A 17662-nucleotide genomic window follows, 5' to 3' on the forward strand; every position below is an offset into this window, starting at 1 on the left:
AGTAAAAAAAAAATAAGCCAAATTAGTTTAACCAAAAATTATAATTTTTAAACTTTTTTTACATTTTTATTTTATTTTTGTATATTATTATTTATGGGTTTTTTTTTTTTTACATACTGTCACCTTAGCAACTTAGCAACAACTGTACTACTTGTGGGGGGTGATGAAGATTTTTTTTTACTTTTTTTAACAGTGATTGCTTTTACACCCATATAGGATGTAAAAGCAATCATTTCTTTCTCTCTGTCTGCATTCTTGCAGCCATTGAGAACTGAGTGAGCTGTGATTGGTCACAGCTTGTCACATGGTACAAGGCTGTTGTGAATAGCCTTGTACCATGTGACCTCTGTGATCATTCACAGATTTCACACGTAGTAAGCAATGATGTCACAAGTGACATCTTGCTTACTACTTTGCATGTGATCGCTGATTGGCCAATCAGCGATCACATGATCGGGACCTCGTACAGAGGTCCCATCCGACAATCGGTGTTTCACTGTGTCTGGAGGACACAGCAGGCACCGGATCGTGGTGCTACGCGCTCCCAGGGAGCACGCACAGCTAGAAATGGCGGGTGCCGTTTATGAACGGCAACCCGCCCCTGGAGTGCCACCATCCTGCCGTTTATAAACAGCAGGCGGAAATAGAGCAACGTCTCCACCCAAGATCCAACCCTACTGACGCGTTTTACCACTCCTGGCTCTCAGGAAAGGGGAAATCCTATCCATGTGAGGAAATCAGAAGTGGTAAAACGCGTCAGTAAGGTTGGTTCTTTGGTGGAGACGTTGCTGTAGGCGGTCAATTCATTGATTGTTAAAAAATACTGTAAGAGGAGCAAAGTGTAATGCGGCCGACATTCCGTCATATTTTCAATAGATGGACTACAATGGCCGGCACCCAGGTTGCCCATGTACAGGAGAGGCCAGTCTTGAACAAAGGTATGGATGGATGCGCATGCGTTTTTGTTTTACATACAGAAGGCATCGTATTTTTCGCTCCATAAGACATACTTCCCCCCCCCCCCCCCTCAACAAATGTGGGAAAATGTCTGTGCGTCATATGGAGCGAATATGGAGCGGCAGGCCTGGTATTCCCACCACCACAGTGTTAGAATAGAGGGCCAGCCGCTCGGCTCTACTGTGCAGAAGAACCCGCTTCTCCGTCCTACCTGTTCCTCGGTCCAGTGGTGTCCTGCTTTCACCAGCTGTCTTCTCTCCTTGGCGCCGGCATCTTCAGCGTGGACACCCGGCTGTGACAGCTTGCGGCTTCACAGCCGGGTGTCCACTGCACATGTGCGAGAATCTCTGCGCTTTGTGAATGGCCCCGTAGTCTTCTGGGACCTGTCATGTGTCCCACAAGACTACAGGGGGGGCGGATAACTCCGGGAAAGTGGGAACGGATACCTGTCAAATTCTGCAGTCTCTGGTCGTCCCCCGTACCGTGTCCGCGGTCTCTGGTCGTCCCCCGTACCGTGTCCGCGGTCTCTGGTCGTCCCCCGTACCGTGTCCGCGGTCTCTGGTCGTCCCCCGTACCGTGTCCGCGGTCTCTGGTCGTCCCCCGTACCGTGTCCGCGGTCTCTGGTCGTCCCCCGTACCGTGTCCGCGGTCTCTGGTCGTCCCCCGTACCGTGTCCGCGGTCTCTGGTCGTCCCCCGTACCGTGTCCGCGGTCTCTGGTCGTCCCCCGTACCGTGTCCGCGGTCTCTGGTCGTCCCCCGTACCGTGTCTGCAGTCTCTGGTCATTTCCTGTCCTATGTCTGCAGTCCATTGGTTCAGAATTTTTTTTGCCTTGTTTTCCTCCTCTAAAATCTAGGTGCGTCTTATGGAGCGAAAAATACGGTATATTGCTATGCATTGTGGTATGCCATGTTAACACGTATGTTTTGGTGCGCGTTGCCATAGCGCACAAGTGTGAATGAGCCCTAAACCTCAAATTGGATGAAGCCGAAAATAACTGTCACACGAGGATTCTTATCCTTCGCTTTGTAGATTGAGCCTCACAGATTATTTTAGCTATTTTCTTTGTCGCACTCTCGATTGTTCTTCTGGTGATGTATGCACGGCCAAGATTGACAGGTGGTGTGACATCTGCCAATGCTACAAAGCGACTCCGTGCCTCCAGGGCCCACTGCAATCTTCTCTCTCATTCAGCTGATGGATGAACGTGGAACGCACTCCGTGAAATGCTCATTCCAATTCCTCTAAAGCCTCCATACTGACAGAATATATCACAGGTAATGTTTTTATATCCTAAGAAGAGCGGGCAGTGAAGAGAATTGGTAGGATGTCATTCTAACACAGACGTCTGCTAAAGCCGTATCAGCCTTGGTTCACACCAGTGCGACATACGATTTGCAAATCGCACCTGAAGTCATATCTACCCATACGGAAGAAAAATAGATTTGAAATATACATTTCAAATATACTGTATGTCTTTAAAAATACAAATCTATATTTTTGGAATGCATTTACAAATATATGTAAAAATATCTGTTAAAATGACTTTTTTTATATGTTTCAAAAAAAAAAAAATCTGAAGAATATATACATTTTAAAAAATATACTTTTTTTAAATAGATGCTTCAGATTTTTTAACATACAAAAAAAAAAATTTTTTAACATATATTTGAAATTAATTTTTTTAAATATTTTGCAATAACATCACATTTCAACATACAGTGTGTGTATGATAGATTTTTTATATTTATATATATATATATATATATATATATATATATAAAAATTTTTGTTTTGTTTTTTATTAAAAAAAAAAAAAAAAAAAGGAAAAAGAGAGAAAGAGAAAGAAAAAGAAAGAGAGAAGGATAGGAGATTGCAGCTCATCAATCATCAGATGTGGTGGCTGAAGTTTTCTTTTTTCACCTGGCGATCTAGCCAGTAAACACACCTCCTGTATTAGAGTTCCCCCACTCTGGAGGCATTTTGTATTTTTTTTGCAAATGTTTATTTTTTTTTTATTACATTACTATTTTAATTTTCAGCACACTGTGACCAAAGCAATACATCGTTACCATAGTAGCACTGAACTACTCTGGGCAAGTGATCAGGATTTTTTTTTTTTTTTTTAACACATTATGATTGCTAATACCAATGTATTTCATTGATATTTGCAATCTTTGTTACTGAATGAAACTGGTTCAGTCAGTCTTTTATTCTGATTAGCTGTGATTGGGCAAAGCTGATCACATGATACAGATGGGCTGTGATTGGCCCTGTCTGTATCATGTGACTGCCTTGACCAGTCACAGCTAACACCATAATTGTATACAATGGATGGCATGACAGGAAGCCATCCATTGTATACAATTGACATGTGATCTGCTGTGATTGGTCACATGACACTGGCAACGGGCCGGTGTAGTGGTATGTCATCGGCTGTGTCCCGTGGACACAGCCACTGAAAGATCGTGCCGCTGCGCGGCCGTGTGAGTGGCTCCTTTTGACAGGACGTCATATGACGCCCAGTCACAACGGCGAGTGTCCCGCCCAGCCTATAGTAGATTGACGGCTGGGCGGCATGACATGTCTGATATATGTTTACTCAGCGTAATATCATATTCTACCAAATAATTGGGTATTATTTTTGTGCATTCAGATCCATTAAAGTTTTTTTTTTTTTTTTTTTGTTTTCTTTAATTTGCGTTTGAAAAACCACTGCACAAATATCGTGTGAGATAATTTATGCAAAGCCCACCATTTTATTCTCTAGGGCCTCTGCAAAAAAAAAAATTAATTTTTAGGAGTTCCAAGTCGTTTTCTTGCAAAAGATGATGTATTTTATATGTAGGAAAGGAATGCCAGAATTGTCCCGGACTGAAAGTGGTTAAAGCGGAACTAAACTATCAACTTTAACAATTTTTAATCCTTTTTCTACTGATATGGTGCGGAATTCAGTGTTTTCTGTGCAAATTCCGCACCGCAATCGCACCCCGTTCACGCGAACCACTGTGGGTGTGTATGTTAACAACACCCTGAAAATCGGTCCGCAAAATGCAGTGCGATGCGCAGAATCGGATCGCATAGATGTGAACACCCATGCGATCCAATTCTAGTACGGACCCAAAAAAGGGTCCTGTACCCTTTTGGTGCGGGTGCGATTTGACCCATACAAAATGTACGGCTCCGATCGCACCGCACACAAATCACATGTGATTTGCACAAGAATGCGGCGCGGTTCCTGTGCGCATCACATGCGATATACCGCACTGCATATATGTGAATCCAGCCTTAAAAACGTTTTTTTTTTCCCTCTCTTTAGTTGCCTTCACTTCCTCAAGTTGCTTCCAGTTTTCTGTCCTAGTCAAAATGAGGTCATATATCCTAGGAGTCTCCATTTTTTTCTCTTTCATCTGGAGGGGAGGCTTTGTCAGCTAGGCACAGCCTCCTAATTAAAAAAAAATACCACCCCTATTATTGGCGATAATTAGCAGCGTCACATTAATTCCTTCTAATGATCTCTATGTGCAAACACATTATCACCAATAATAGGGGTGGTATTTTTTTTTATTATTTTGCCATAGTATTTAAAGTGGCAGCTGATTGGATATAAATATTTAAAAGCATCAATTGGCGCGGTTTAGTGATTGGTATACCTTTGGAGGCACAGCCTCCTGCCTGCATGCCTGAGCCAAGGGCAGACGGATCCCAGGAAGTAAATGCTAAATGAATCACCAAGCCCTTGGTAGCTAAAAATGGTTGAGAGGTGTTTTTCAAAGTGATTTCTCAGCAAAATAAAGCATGGAGACATGGATGGATGGGGAAGTTTGCGTTGAATATTAAAAACGAATTCAACAGTTGTTTCCGATACAATTTAGTCCTGCTTTGAGGCCTGTTCCTGCTTAACCACCAGTACTCTATAAGGAAGTTCCTGCTTAAAGGGCTTGGCACAATTAAAACCGCACATACCGATCATATTTGCACTCAAATATATAAAGTGGAGAATTTCAGGGCTTACCTATGAGGTCTACAGAGAGGTCAATGTTCTTTGTGATCCAGTTAAACCACTCCGTTAAAACCACATAATCCACTTCAGGCATCTTCCCACTGCAGAATACACACAGGGCAGACAAGTTAATGGACATGTCACCGTGTGAGAAGCCTCAGTCAGATCGCGGATTACATTTAACCAAAAAAGCCGTGTTATCAGAACGCCGGAGACTGACAGCCAATGTATCACCGCGGCAGCCTAATACACTCTCTGGGGTCCTCGGAAAAGCAGAGGAATGAGATTTGTGATTGCTGGAACAGGAGGGGGGAGGCTTAGAAAGACACAAATACAAGATGGCCTGCTGGCTGGCCCATATTTAAAGCACCGGCTATACATGCACTTCGTTCAAGAGTAGCAAAGTGTTAGAACCCCTGTGCAGTTTTTATTTGGGGTGGTTTTTGTTTTGTTTTTTTGTTTGTGGACCAGATTGGGTCTATCCAGAAATTACCGTATTTGCCGGCGTATAAGACGACTTTTCAACCCGTGAAAATCTTTTAAAAGTCGGGGGTCGTCTTATACGCCGGTATACGGCGAGCCGGTGTCAGGGCGGCACTTTTTCGAGGGGCGGCGCCACCCCCCCTCCTCCTCCAACGGACACCAAGTACAGGGGAGGGCAGGGGGCTGCTGTACATTACCTGGCTCCGGTCCCGGTCCCACGACGATCCGGTCCAGGAAGCGCGGCTGCTTCTTCTTTCAGTTCGGCCGCTCGATGGTCCCGCCGCTCGCTCGGCTCCGCCTCCTCACCGGTGATTGGGCGCCAGCACTGGAAAGGCACACAGGCGACCAATCACCGGCGAGGAGGCGGAGCCGAACGGCCCCGCGAAAATCAAGCGGCCGAACTGAAAGAAGGAGCAGCCGCTCCTCTCCCCCACTGACACTAACGATGGGGCACTATTCCTCCTCCACACTGACACCAACGATGAGGCACTATTCCTCCCCCACTGACACCAACGATGGGGCACTTTTCTCCCCACTGACACCAACGATGGGGCACTATTCCTCCCCCACTGACACCAACCATGGGGCACTATTCCTCCCCCACTGACACCAACGATGGGGCACTATTCCTCCCCCACTGACACCAACCATGGGGCACTATTCCTCCCCCACTGACACCAACCATGGGGCACTATTCCTCTTCCCCACTGACACCAACGATGGGGCACTATTCCTCCTCCCCACTGACACCAACCATGGGGCACTATTCCTCCTCCCCACTGACACCAACCATGGGGCACTATTCCTCCTCCCCACTGACACCAACCATGGGGCACTATTCCTTCCACTGATACCAATGATGGGGCACTATTCCTTCCACTGATACCAATGATGGGGCGCTATTCCTCCAACTGACACGAATGATGGAGCACTATTCCTCCCACTGACACTAATGATGGGGCACTATTCCTCCCACTGACACCAATGATGGGGCACGATTCTTCCCACTGACACCAATGATGGGGCACTATTCCTCCCACTGACTAATGATGGGGCACTATTCCTCCCACTGACACCAATGATGGGGCACTATTCCTCACACACTGACACTAATGATGGGGCACCATCATTGGTGTCAGTGGGAGGAATAGTGTCCCATCATTGGTATCAGTGGGAAAAATAGCGCCCCATCATTGGTGTCAGTGGGGATAAAAGAGGGGTAGTCTTATACGGCGAGTATAGCTCAAACCCTATATTTTAACAGGAAAAGTAGGGGGCCGTCTTATACGCCGGCAAATACGGTACATAATATATCCAGTATATATCCTGCTGACCACTGTCCCCAAGGCTAAAAATGTGGGGAGAATCACTCACTTCCTGTTGCGTCTCTGGGACAGGAAATATTTCAGACGGCAACAAAATGAACAGCAGATGTAACCTTCTCTATGCAAGTAAAAATAAAAAAAATAATATGAGGTTATAGATTAAAAAAAAAAAAAAAGTTTTATATTACACACAATTAACTCTATAACCTTATTATATTATCTTTTTATTTTTACTAGCATAGAGGTCACATCTGCTGTTTATTTTGTTGCTGTCTGAGATAGAGATACAGAGCGTGTATGTATGTAATATATATATATATATATATATATATATATATATATATATATATATATATATATATATATATATATATATATATATATATATTATACACACCCTCCCTCCACTACCTTTCCTCCATCCCTTCTCCTCCTTTTCCTTCCTTCCTCCCCCCGCCTCCTTTTCCTGCCTCCCTCCCTCTCCTCCTCCTTTTCCTCCCTCCCTCCCTCTCCTCCTCCCTCCCTCTCCTCCTCCCTCCCTCTCCTCCCTTCCTCCCCCCTCCTTTTCCTTCCTTCCTCCCCCCTCCCTCCTCCTTTTCCTTCCTTCCTCCCCCCTCCTTTTCCTCCCTCCCTCTCCTTCCTTCCCCTCCTCCTTTTCCTCCCTCTCTCTCCTTCCTTCCCCTCCTCCTTTTCCTCCCTCCCTCTCCTTCCTTCCCCTCCTCCTTTTCCTCCCTCCCTCTCCTTCCTTCCCCTCCTCCTTTTCCTTCCTTCCCCTCCTCCTTTTCCTTCCTTCCTCCCCCCTCCCTCCTCCTTTTCCTTCCTTCCTCTCCTTCCTCCCTCCCTCTCCTTCCTTCCCCTCCTCCTTTTCCTTCCTTCCTCCCCCCTCCCCCTCCTCCTTTTCCTTCCTCCCTCCCCCTCCTCCTTTTCCTTCCTCCCTCCCCCTCCTCCTTTTTCTTCCTTCCCCTCCTCCTTTTTCTTCCTTCCCCTCCTCCTTTTTCTTCCTTCCCCTCCTCCTTTTTCTTCCTTCCCCTCCTCCTTTTTCTTCCTTCCCCTCCTCCTTTTTCTTCCTTCCCCTCCCCTCCTCCTCCTCCTTTCTTCCTCCCCCATTTCACTTCTTTCCATCCTTCCTCAGCTACAGGCATCATTCATATACCTTTTTTTTTTTTTCCTTTTTCAGCGGACGATTCCCTCTTTCGTAAAAGCCATCCAAGTGGCTGATTAGCCGCTGGATTGCTTTTATAGGCAGCAGTAGGGAAGTCTCCCCCTTCTGCGTCTCTGTGCTCTCGCATGCGATCAGGGAGCTGGATAACCAATCTGGCGATGGCGCCGGGTTACCATAGAGTTGGCTTTCCGGCATAGAGGAGAGATAAAGAGGACCTGTCATGCCTTATTCCTATTACAAGAGATGTTCACATTCTAATAGGAATAAAAGTGTTAGAAAGAAAAAAAAAAAAAATGAATAAGAAAAAAAAAAAAAATTTTTAAAGCATTCTTGTCCTGTTTACTCGCATGCAGAAGCAAACACATTTGTAAGCCAAGCCGCATATGTAACCAGCCACGATTGTTATAGCAAGAGCAATAATTCTAGCGCTGGACCTCCTCTGTAACTCTAACCAGGTAACCTGTAAAAAATTTTAAAGTGTTGATTATAGAGGTTTTTTTAAGAACTGTAACATCATCTTTTATATATATTGTGTTTTTATGTATTAAAATTCATTAACCGCTTCCATACCGGGCACTTTTACCCCCTTCCTGCCCAGGCCATTTTTCAGGTTTCAGCGCTCTCACACTTTGAATGACAATTGCGCGGTCATACAACATTGTACCCAAACTAAAATTTTATCATTTTCTTCACACAACTAGAGCTTTCTTTTGGTGGTATTTAATCACCACTGGGTGTTTATTTTCCTTGCTAAATTAACAAAAAAAGACAGAAAATTTTGAAAAAAAAAAAAAAAAAAACACGTTTTTCTTAGTTTCTGCTATAAAAGTTTGCAAATAAATAATTGTTCTTCATAAATTTAGGCCGAGATGTATTCTGCTACATGTCTTTGGTGAAAATAACCCAAATTAGTATATATTATTTAGTTTGTAGGAAAGTTATAGAGTTCACAAACTATGGTATAGATCTGAATATTGATCAATCCTGAAGTACTGACAGCCAATCTAATTACTTGAGGTCCAAGAATGTCAGAACAGTACAGATATCCCCCAAATGACCCTTTTTTGCAAAGTAGACAGTCCGACGTACTTCATAAGAGGCATGGCAAGTTTTTTGAAGTTGCAATTTGTTTTGTCATTTTTCGGAAAATGAAGAAATTAAGAAAAGTCACTTTTTTTTTTTTACATACTGTCACCAGTGAAGTACAGCGTCAGCATATAACTGGTGTGGCGGTGATCAGGGACACTGACTGGTGACAGTACGAAAAAAAAAAATATTTTTCTTCAATTTTATTATTTTTAATTTTTTATAAATTTTTCTCTTTTTTTAACTATGACCAAAGTATTATAATGTTACCATAGTAACACTGTACTACTTTGGGGAAGTGATCAGTATTTTATTTATTTATTACACAACTTGCTTGTTGCAAACAATAACTTTGCTATCCGAATTCTATGGGGCGGCTGGATGGAAACAGACCGCCTGTCATCCATCAATTGAGAGATCCCCCGCTAAGCAGGGGGATCCCCTGACAGGTCCGCCCCATCTGAAAGGGGCCTAATAATCACTTTAAGCAGAGAGAAAACAACCAAGTGCCTATTAATCCAGACACGGTGTGGTAATGGGAGTTAGTTCCTCTTTGCTGCAGAGAACAAGGCAGGTGGCTTACCAGTAAACAATCACTTTTCATAAAAAGGGAAGTCCCAAAAATTACACTTCTATTACACTGATAGGAAAGTGCCCCAGTCAGATTCCACTTCTACTTTACATTCACTCTCACGTGGCTCGTCATCCTCAATTTACATCAAATCAACTCTACAATTGTATTTTAGTGTTATGCAAACCCGAACAATGAACTCCTCTTATTTGTTCCCTTTTGTCTGTTAAATATACAACTGAGCAGGTTTTGTTATATCTTTTCAACAAGTGCAAAATATACCTGACCATGCCAGAAACCCTATAAAGTGTTACTAAACCCAGGACCCCGCATTCACTGTATCCGGTCTCCCCGGACCCCGCATTCACTGTATCCGGTCTCCCCGGACCCCGCATTCACTGTATCCGGTCTCCCCGGACCCCGCATTCACTGTATCCGGTCTCCCCGGACCCCGCATTCACTGTAGCCGGTCTCCCCGGACCCCGCATTCACTGTATCCGGTCTCCCCGGACCCCGCATTCTCTGTATCCGGTCTCCCCGGACCCCGCATTCTCTGTATCCGGTCTCCCCGGATCCCGCATTCACTGTATCCGGTCCCCCCGGACCCTGCATTCACTATATCCGGTCCCCCCGGACACTGCATTCACTATATCCAGTCTCCCCGGACCCTGCATTCACTACAGCTGTTCCCCCTGGACCCTGCATTCACTATATCCGGTCTCCCCGGACCCTGCAATCACTATATCCGGTCTCCCCGGACCCTGCAATCACTATATCCGGTCTCCCCGGACCCTGCAATCACTATATCCGGTCTCCCCGGACCCTGCAATCACTATATCCGGTCTCCCCGGACCCTGCAATCACTATATCCGGTCTCCCCGGACCCTGCAATCACTATATCCGGTCTCCCCGGACCCTGCAATCACTATATCCGGTCTCCCCGGACCCTGCAATCACTATATCCGGTCTCCCCGGACCCTGCAATCACTATATCCGGTCTCCCCGGACCCTGCAATCACTATATCCGGTCTCCCCGGACCCTGCAATCACTATATCCGGTCTACCACAGTACACACTACATGGAAATGCAATTATGTTAGTAAATATAAAAAATGCTAAATACCTTGTCTCATCAGCAGTTAGAGCAGTCTTGTGGCTTCTATCAGTGTCCAGCTGAGTACTGGTTAAAGCTTGAAGGAGTTTTCATTCAGCTCTAACTGTCCTAGACCCCTGACCCTCTGTCTGGACAGTGCTGATTGGCCCTATGCTGATCACATGCACCCTCCCAAAGAAGAAACAAAACAAAAAAACTCTAGCCATACGCACTTAACTGAGCATGTACAGAGTGACTCCTAGAGTTCAGTTCTATCAGCAGACGGATTGAGGACTGTGGAAGAAGGGGAGGCTCAGAGAAGACAGGGTCAAACAGCCTTTTTACATAATGTGAAGATTAACCCCTTAGGTGCCACAGTGAGTATAACAAGCATGCTTTACTGCATATACAGACTGATTGTACTGTTGTGGGTTTAGTAACAGTTTAACGTCCTGTTCTGCACTCTTTTCAGTTACACTGCAGAGAATTTACTATGACTGAAGCAGACCGAATCTGGAGCAATTGTGCATGGCAACCAATCAGCTTCTAGTTTTAATTCAGTGCTACTGAACAAGCCGAAGCTAGAAGCTGATTGGTTGTCAAGCAGAGCAATACAAAAAGCAGCGTGCTGGTGCTGACAGGGGAGAGATCTGTATTGTTTCCATACAGACCTCTTCCCTTTCAGTGTTCCACGGCGATTGCTGGGTGTTGGCAGGGAATCTCCGGCCGGGACCCGGTGATCTACAGCTGTAGATAACAATGGGTAGGGTGGCGTGTGAGTCCCATACCCGGAAATACAAAATCACGTGTTATATATATATATATATATATATATATATATATATATATCTCATTTTGGGCAGCCCTGCCACCCTGTGGCAGTAGTTCTGCAATAGGGCAGTCATGAAGTGGGTAAGCAATGTTTATATGAACTTTACTGTCCCTATAAGGGCTGATTCACACCCGAATTATGCAGGAATGCGGTGTGCGATTCCTGAGCTGTGAATATTCAGCCGTTTCATTTGAATGGGCTGAAATTGCACACAAATTAGTAAAAAAAAAAACAAAAAAACAAAACATACCGCATCAGATCATATGGTACCATGCGATTTGGTGCAAGCAAATGCACTGCATTTGCGATCTGCATTTGGGTGTCGTTAAAGCAGAGTTCCACCCACAAGTGGAAGCTCTGCTTATCTGCCTCCCCCACCCCCCCTCCGCTACCACATTTGGCACCTTTTGGGGGTGGGAGCAGTTCGGTCCCCCTCCTTCCTCTCACAGGTCGCAAAGGATTGCAGCCGATTCACAAAACACAGCACGATTTGCGCATGCGCAGTAGGAAAACCGGCAGTGAAGCTGCAAGACTTCTATGCAGAGTCCCCTTAATCAAAATGGCGGCACCAGCACCCGGACAGCCAATTGAAGAATCAGCTCGGGGTGAGGACACCGCTGGATCCCTGGACAGGCAAGTGCCTTAATATTAAAAGTCAGCAGCTACAGAATTTATAGCTGCTGGACTTTTAATTTTTGGAAGCTGAAAACTCCTCTTTAGGAATATACTGACACCTTCAGCTGATCACACACAGTGCACTTTGAACACAGTGTGGGAAATGCGCACTGATTGCGCCTTTCCTGCACTGCGTTTTGAACCGGCTCTAAATGCATGCAATTGTTTATACAGATTCCCCCCCCCCCAAATGGCACTTTCCAAAAAACAAAATGAAACACACAGATCCCTTTTCATTCTGTGTACAGCCTATCCGGGCATTTCTTCTCATAAAATCTGCCCACTAATCACTTTTTGGCCAAAAATCAACCCAAAATAGATTATTAAATGATGAATTTGAGCTAATAGGGGCTCTGATCCCGGGAACCTGTGTGCTGCCAGATGGTGGCCTATCTAGCAGAGACAGAAGTCTGTTTACAGAAACTATGATGAGGACGGACGGAATTTCCCATCTAAAGGTTACGTCGCACATACCGAAACAGTTGTTATTAATAACTGGAAAGGAAGAAATAAGAAAGTAACCCTTTATCGCCAATTAAAGAGAAAAGACGGTCAAAACAAATTCCTCATTTACAACACTGCTGGCTGGCAGTCGGCTCTGTAAAAAACAAAAACAAAAAACCCCAAAAAACAAATCAAAAACAAAAAAACACACCTCTACAGTGCACAGATCTGAACGGTCAAGAAGACCTGTGCAGAGGAGCAAAGAAGCCTTTTGGAATACATGTAGACTAAAAAGATAAAGTTCACATCTCAACACATTACATCCATATTCAGGGCGTAGTTATTAAAGTGGAGCTCCACCCAAAAGGGGAAGTTCCACTTTAAGGACTGCTCCCCATTAAGGATTAGCACCTTTGGGGGGCGGGTACCCGAATTTGACAGGTACCCCCTCCCACTTCCGGTCCGATCGCCTAGGCAATTGGAAGCAGAACGTGTCCTCCCTCCCTCCCTGTAGTCTTTTGGGACATGCGACAGGTCCCAGAAGACTACAGGACCATTCATGAAGCTCAGCACTACTCAAGCGCAGTGGCTACCCGGCTGTGAAGCCTCAAACAGTCACAGCTGGGTATATAACATATCCTTTTTGTGATAAACCACATAAATCCCAAAAAAATAAAATAAAATTCCACAAATAAAAATAAATTGATGCAATCAAAATTAATACAATTAAATTAAAAATTGTGACCAAATCAAATTCAATCCCAAATATGTCCCAAAATTCAAATAAATCCAAAATGTGTCCAATGCCAAGGTCCCAAATTTTCCACTTCAATCCAGTTGGAAGGAAAATGATCCTAAATGTTCCATGAAAACCCTCTGGGAGTTATTCTCAAGCATAGGCTATCTTATGGAATCCATATCTTTCCATTCCTTCCTTCCTCCAAAGTCCTCATAAAGAGAAGAAGGCTGTTAGGCAGAAATCAAACCATAGAAACAAATGTATTCATGACTTACATTAAAAGAAAGGAACTTTCAGCTCACAGCATTGTTCCCTCAATGGCTCTGTACTGGCTGAACAAACATTTGGTTGAAAACCATGTGTAAACAACCAACAAAATGGCCGCGGCGACACTTCCTTGAAGCTGGGTGCCCACACTGAAGATGCCGACCTCCTGGAATACAGGACGGCTGGGGAAATGGGCTGCGGGGACACACCATGTGACCGAGGGACAGGTGAGTGGCTGTTTTTTGTAGCTGCTGACTTTTATTTTTTGACAATGTGAGTGGAACTCCGCTTTAAATGACTGATCCCTGCTTCTGTTTATTTTGACAGCTAGCGGGGATCTTCTTTTTTAAAAACCTGTGGCCAGGCGGGGCTCCACCCACCCAGCCAAGTCACTCATTCACGGTGTTCTGTGAATGAGAAACTACAAGTCCCAATAGCCTTAGTGGCTGTCTGCTTGTAGTTCTCAATGAATTACCAGCACCGTTGAGCTCCATAGTAGTTCATGGATTCTTCCTGTCCGTAAGTATCGGCTTGTTTGTATGAGGTACAAGCAAGCAGAAACACTGACAGGTCTGCAGCAGACCTGCACGGCATCAGTGATGCTATGCTTTACAGGCTCCTACAATTAAAAAAAAAATTAAAAATTAAAAATGCAGATTTTTTTTTTTACTAGCAAATAAATGTGCATTTATTATTTTTTGTTGAAAGGTGAACTTATCCTATAAAGCTGATTTCCAGGAATTCAGACACTTTGTAAAAATGAAAGCACACTATTAGTTAAGTCTAACAATGTGCATGGCACCTCCTGGACTTATCTCTATTAATTTACATCTGACAAGTTTATTGCGCTGCAGGAGAGACACTCGGGGATCACAGGAGGCGCACACAGAACAGCTATGTCCGCCCCTCCCCTCTGTTGCCCGTTTACACAAGCCTTTGTATTACGTAAGCACTTTCACAAAATACAAAGGCTTCTGTGATTGGGTAGAAGGAGATCAGGGGTAGATATACCACAGGGGTAGGCAACCTGAGAGCCGCAGGACTACAAGTTCCATCATGCCTCTGCAAGTCATAGCTGTAACGGTCAGTTTTGTAATCTTTGCAGTGCCTCATGGGAAATGTAGTTCCACAACAGCTAGAGAGCCACAGGTTGCCTACCCCTGGTATAGCAGGTGCAGCGCCTCTATTGAAGATGCTGAGATCAGAAGAATCCCAAAACTACAGCAATGCTCATCTTCCAGGAGTTCTAGAAAAGCTGTTCTATATACGGAATAGAGATAAGTCCAGGAGATGCCATGCACCTCACTGGACTTAAAATCATAGGGTGCCTTTTTTTTTTCTTTTTTTTTTCAACAAAGGATCAGAATTCCTGGAATTCAGCTTTAAAGTGATTATTTAAGGTCTTAGAAACTATATTTGTAAAAATGACCCGCGGATTGCTCATGTGTGAGGGACATACTGCAGATCTTGCGTAATCATTTCTACCCTTTGCTTTCTCTATCACATTTGCAGCAGTTTCCCATCAATGTCTGCTTCCCACCACCTAAAAATATTTACAAAAGGTTGATGTTGAACACGCGGTTCCGATGCTGGTCAAAACGCGCAACAAGATCATAGGAATTGGCAGGAAATAGGAATACTCTAATGTTTGCAAAGATCGCTCCCCGGCCCGCAGGACCAGCCCGGCGCCGCTCCCCGGCCCGCAGGACCAGCCCGGCGCCGCTCCCCGGCCCGCAGGACCAGCCCGGCGCCGCTCCCCGGCCCGCAGGACCAGCCCGGCGCCGCTCCCCGGCCCGCAGGACCAGCAAGTGACATGCGTCAGCAATTCTATTGGTGGGGAGCAATCTGTGGAAACAGTCGAGTGTTCTCACAGCACTTTATAGTGATCCCGCCAATAGGCAGCTATAACCACTGACATGATCAGAAATGTTATATCGGCTTAAACGCACACAGTTCTCCAAACAAAGGAAGCAAAGATTTTGCACTTTTTTTCCCCAAGTAGACTCTTATATGAGGACTGCTGCACTTAAAATGTTCTCAATAAGTGTTTTATGTCTATAGGAGCGTAGAAGGCGTATTCAATTTCAATCTGGGCTGGGTAAGTGCCGCCAGTACTTACAGGTGGTTTGCACAGCATGGTACTGCAACCTGTATCCAGGATTAAACAATATTATAGACATATAATAAAAAGGGGAAGTATAAAATGTCTAATTTCTGAAAATGGCAGGAAATGTTCAATAATTAAAAAAAAAAAAAAGTTTGAACCTGAAAAATTAGATTAAGTAGAATACCTTATCTAATAAAGGCCCATGTCATTCATATCTACAGAGCTCCCTCTGCTGGTGACTTCATTACTCTGCATTGCTTTAAAGTGACACTAAACAATTTTTTACATTAATTATTCCAAAGTAAATATATACACCATGGCTCATTTTTTACTCTTTTGGTTTATAAAGTCTCTCGTTGTTTTCAGCCTATCAGGCTACCTTTCCTCTAATGACACGGTTCAACACTACTAGTGTAGCAGTAAGTGGTGCATTATTTTTGTCCATACGATCAGCTCTCTGTGTATTACAATTCCCATGGAGCTGAATGTGTGTGGATATAGACGTGTAGTCCACCACAGGGGTGAGCAGGAGAGGGTGGCTACATTCACATACACAAGTGGGGCGTAGAGAACGAATGTAGCCTTCCTAGAACAAGATGTCTGAGAATAGAAAAAAAGCTTGCAAGGAAGAGCCAATGGCTCTCAATGCTGTTTCAGCCAATGGGGAGGAGGAGCCCCAGGACAGCCTAGGCTCTCATGTACATCGCTGGATCAAGATAGGTCTTAGGTAAGCATTAGGGGGGCTGCTGCACACAGGGTTTTTTTACCTTCATGCTTAGAATGTATAGGGCAGCACAGTGGTTAAATGGTTAGCACCTCCCCCTGGCAGCACTAGGGTTGTTAGTTTGAATCCCAACCACAGCACTACTTGCATGGAGTTTGCATGTTCTCCCTGTGCGGGTTTCCTCCCACACTCCAAAGACATGCTGGTAGGTTAATTGGCTCTTGTCTAAATTGGCCCTAGCATGTATGTATGAATGTACGTTAGGGACTTTAGATTGTACACCCTTTGAGGGTTAGGGACTGATGGACTGATGTGAATGTAGAATATATATATATATATACATACATACATACACACACACACACACAGTTGCAAGAAAAAGTATGTGAGCCCCTTGGTATTACGTGGAATTTTGCATGAATTGGGCACAAAATGTGCTCTGAACGTCATCTAAGTCACAACAATAGAAGAACACAGTCTGCTGAACATAATACTACACAAACATTAGATGTTGCCATGGTTTAATTGCACATAACATGTAAACATTCACAGTGCAGGGAGGAAAAAGTATGTGAGGCCTTAGCTTAATGACTTCTCCCAGAGCTAATTGGAGCCAGGAGTGAGCCAACCTTGACTCCAATCAGTGTGATGATATTGGATGTGTTGCTGACAGCTGTCCTGCCCTTAAAAAACACACACCTGTTTTGGGTTTACTGGTTTCAAGAAGCACTGTCTGATGTGAACCATGCTTCGCAGAAAAGAGCTCTCAGAAGACCTACGATCAAGAATTGTTGACTTGCATGAAGCTGGAAAGGGTTACAAAAGTATCTTCAAAAGCCTTGATGTTCATGTGTCCACGGTAAGACAGACTGTCTACAAATGGAGAAAGTTTAGCACTGTTGCTACTCTCCCTAGGTGTGGTCGTCCTGTAAAAATGACTGCAAGAGCACAGCGCAGAATGCTGCATGAGGTAAAGAAGAATCCCAGAGTGTCAGCTAAAGACCTACAGAAATCTCTGGCACATGCTAACATTTTTGTTGACACATCTACAATAAGGAAAACATGAAACAAGAATGGAGTACATGGGAGGACACCACGGAGGAAGCCATTGCTGTCCAAAAAGAATATTGCAGCACGTTTGAAGTTTGCAAAAGAGCACCTGGATGTTCCACAGCACTACTGGCAAAATATACTGTG

The 17662-nt window shown here is 44.5% G+C and overlaps 1 protein-coding gene across 2 annotated transcripts in view; it reads right to left on the minus strand.

The window, feature by feature from the left end:
- TK2 (thymidine kinase 2) overlaps nucleotides 1–17662 on the minus strand; it is a 45911-nt gene that overhangs the window by 16739 nt on the left and 11510 nt on the right. For both annotated transcript variants that reach the window (XM_089689834.1, XM_089689833.1), the window contains exon 5: nucleotides 4970–5058. In XM_089689834.1, the coding sequence (XP_089545960.1) occupies nucleotides 4970–5058 (89 nt within the window). The remainder of the gene's footprint in view (nucleotides 1–4969; nucleotides 5059–17662) is intronic.

Source organism: Staurois parvus, unplaced genomic scaffold (assembly GCF_062004578.1).
Source record: "Staurois parvus isolate SC_StPar_1 unplaced genomic scaffold, SC_StPar_1.0 ptg000498l, whole genome shotgun sequence".
Lineage (NCBI taxonomy): Eukaryota > Metazoa > Chordata > Amphibia > Anura > Ranidae > Staurois > Staurois parvus.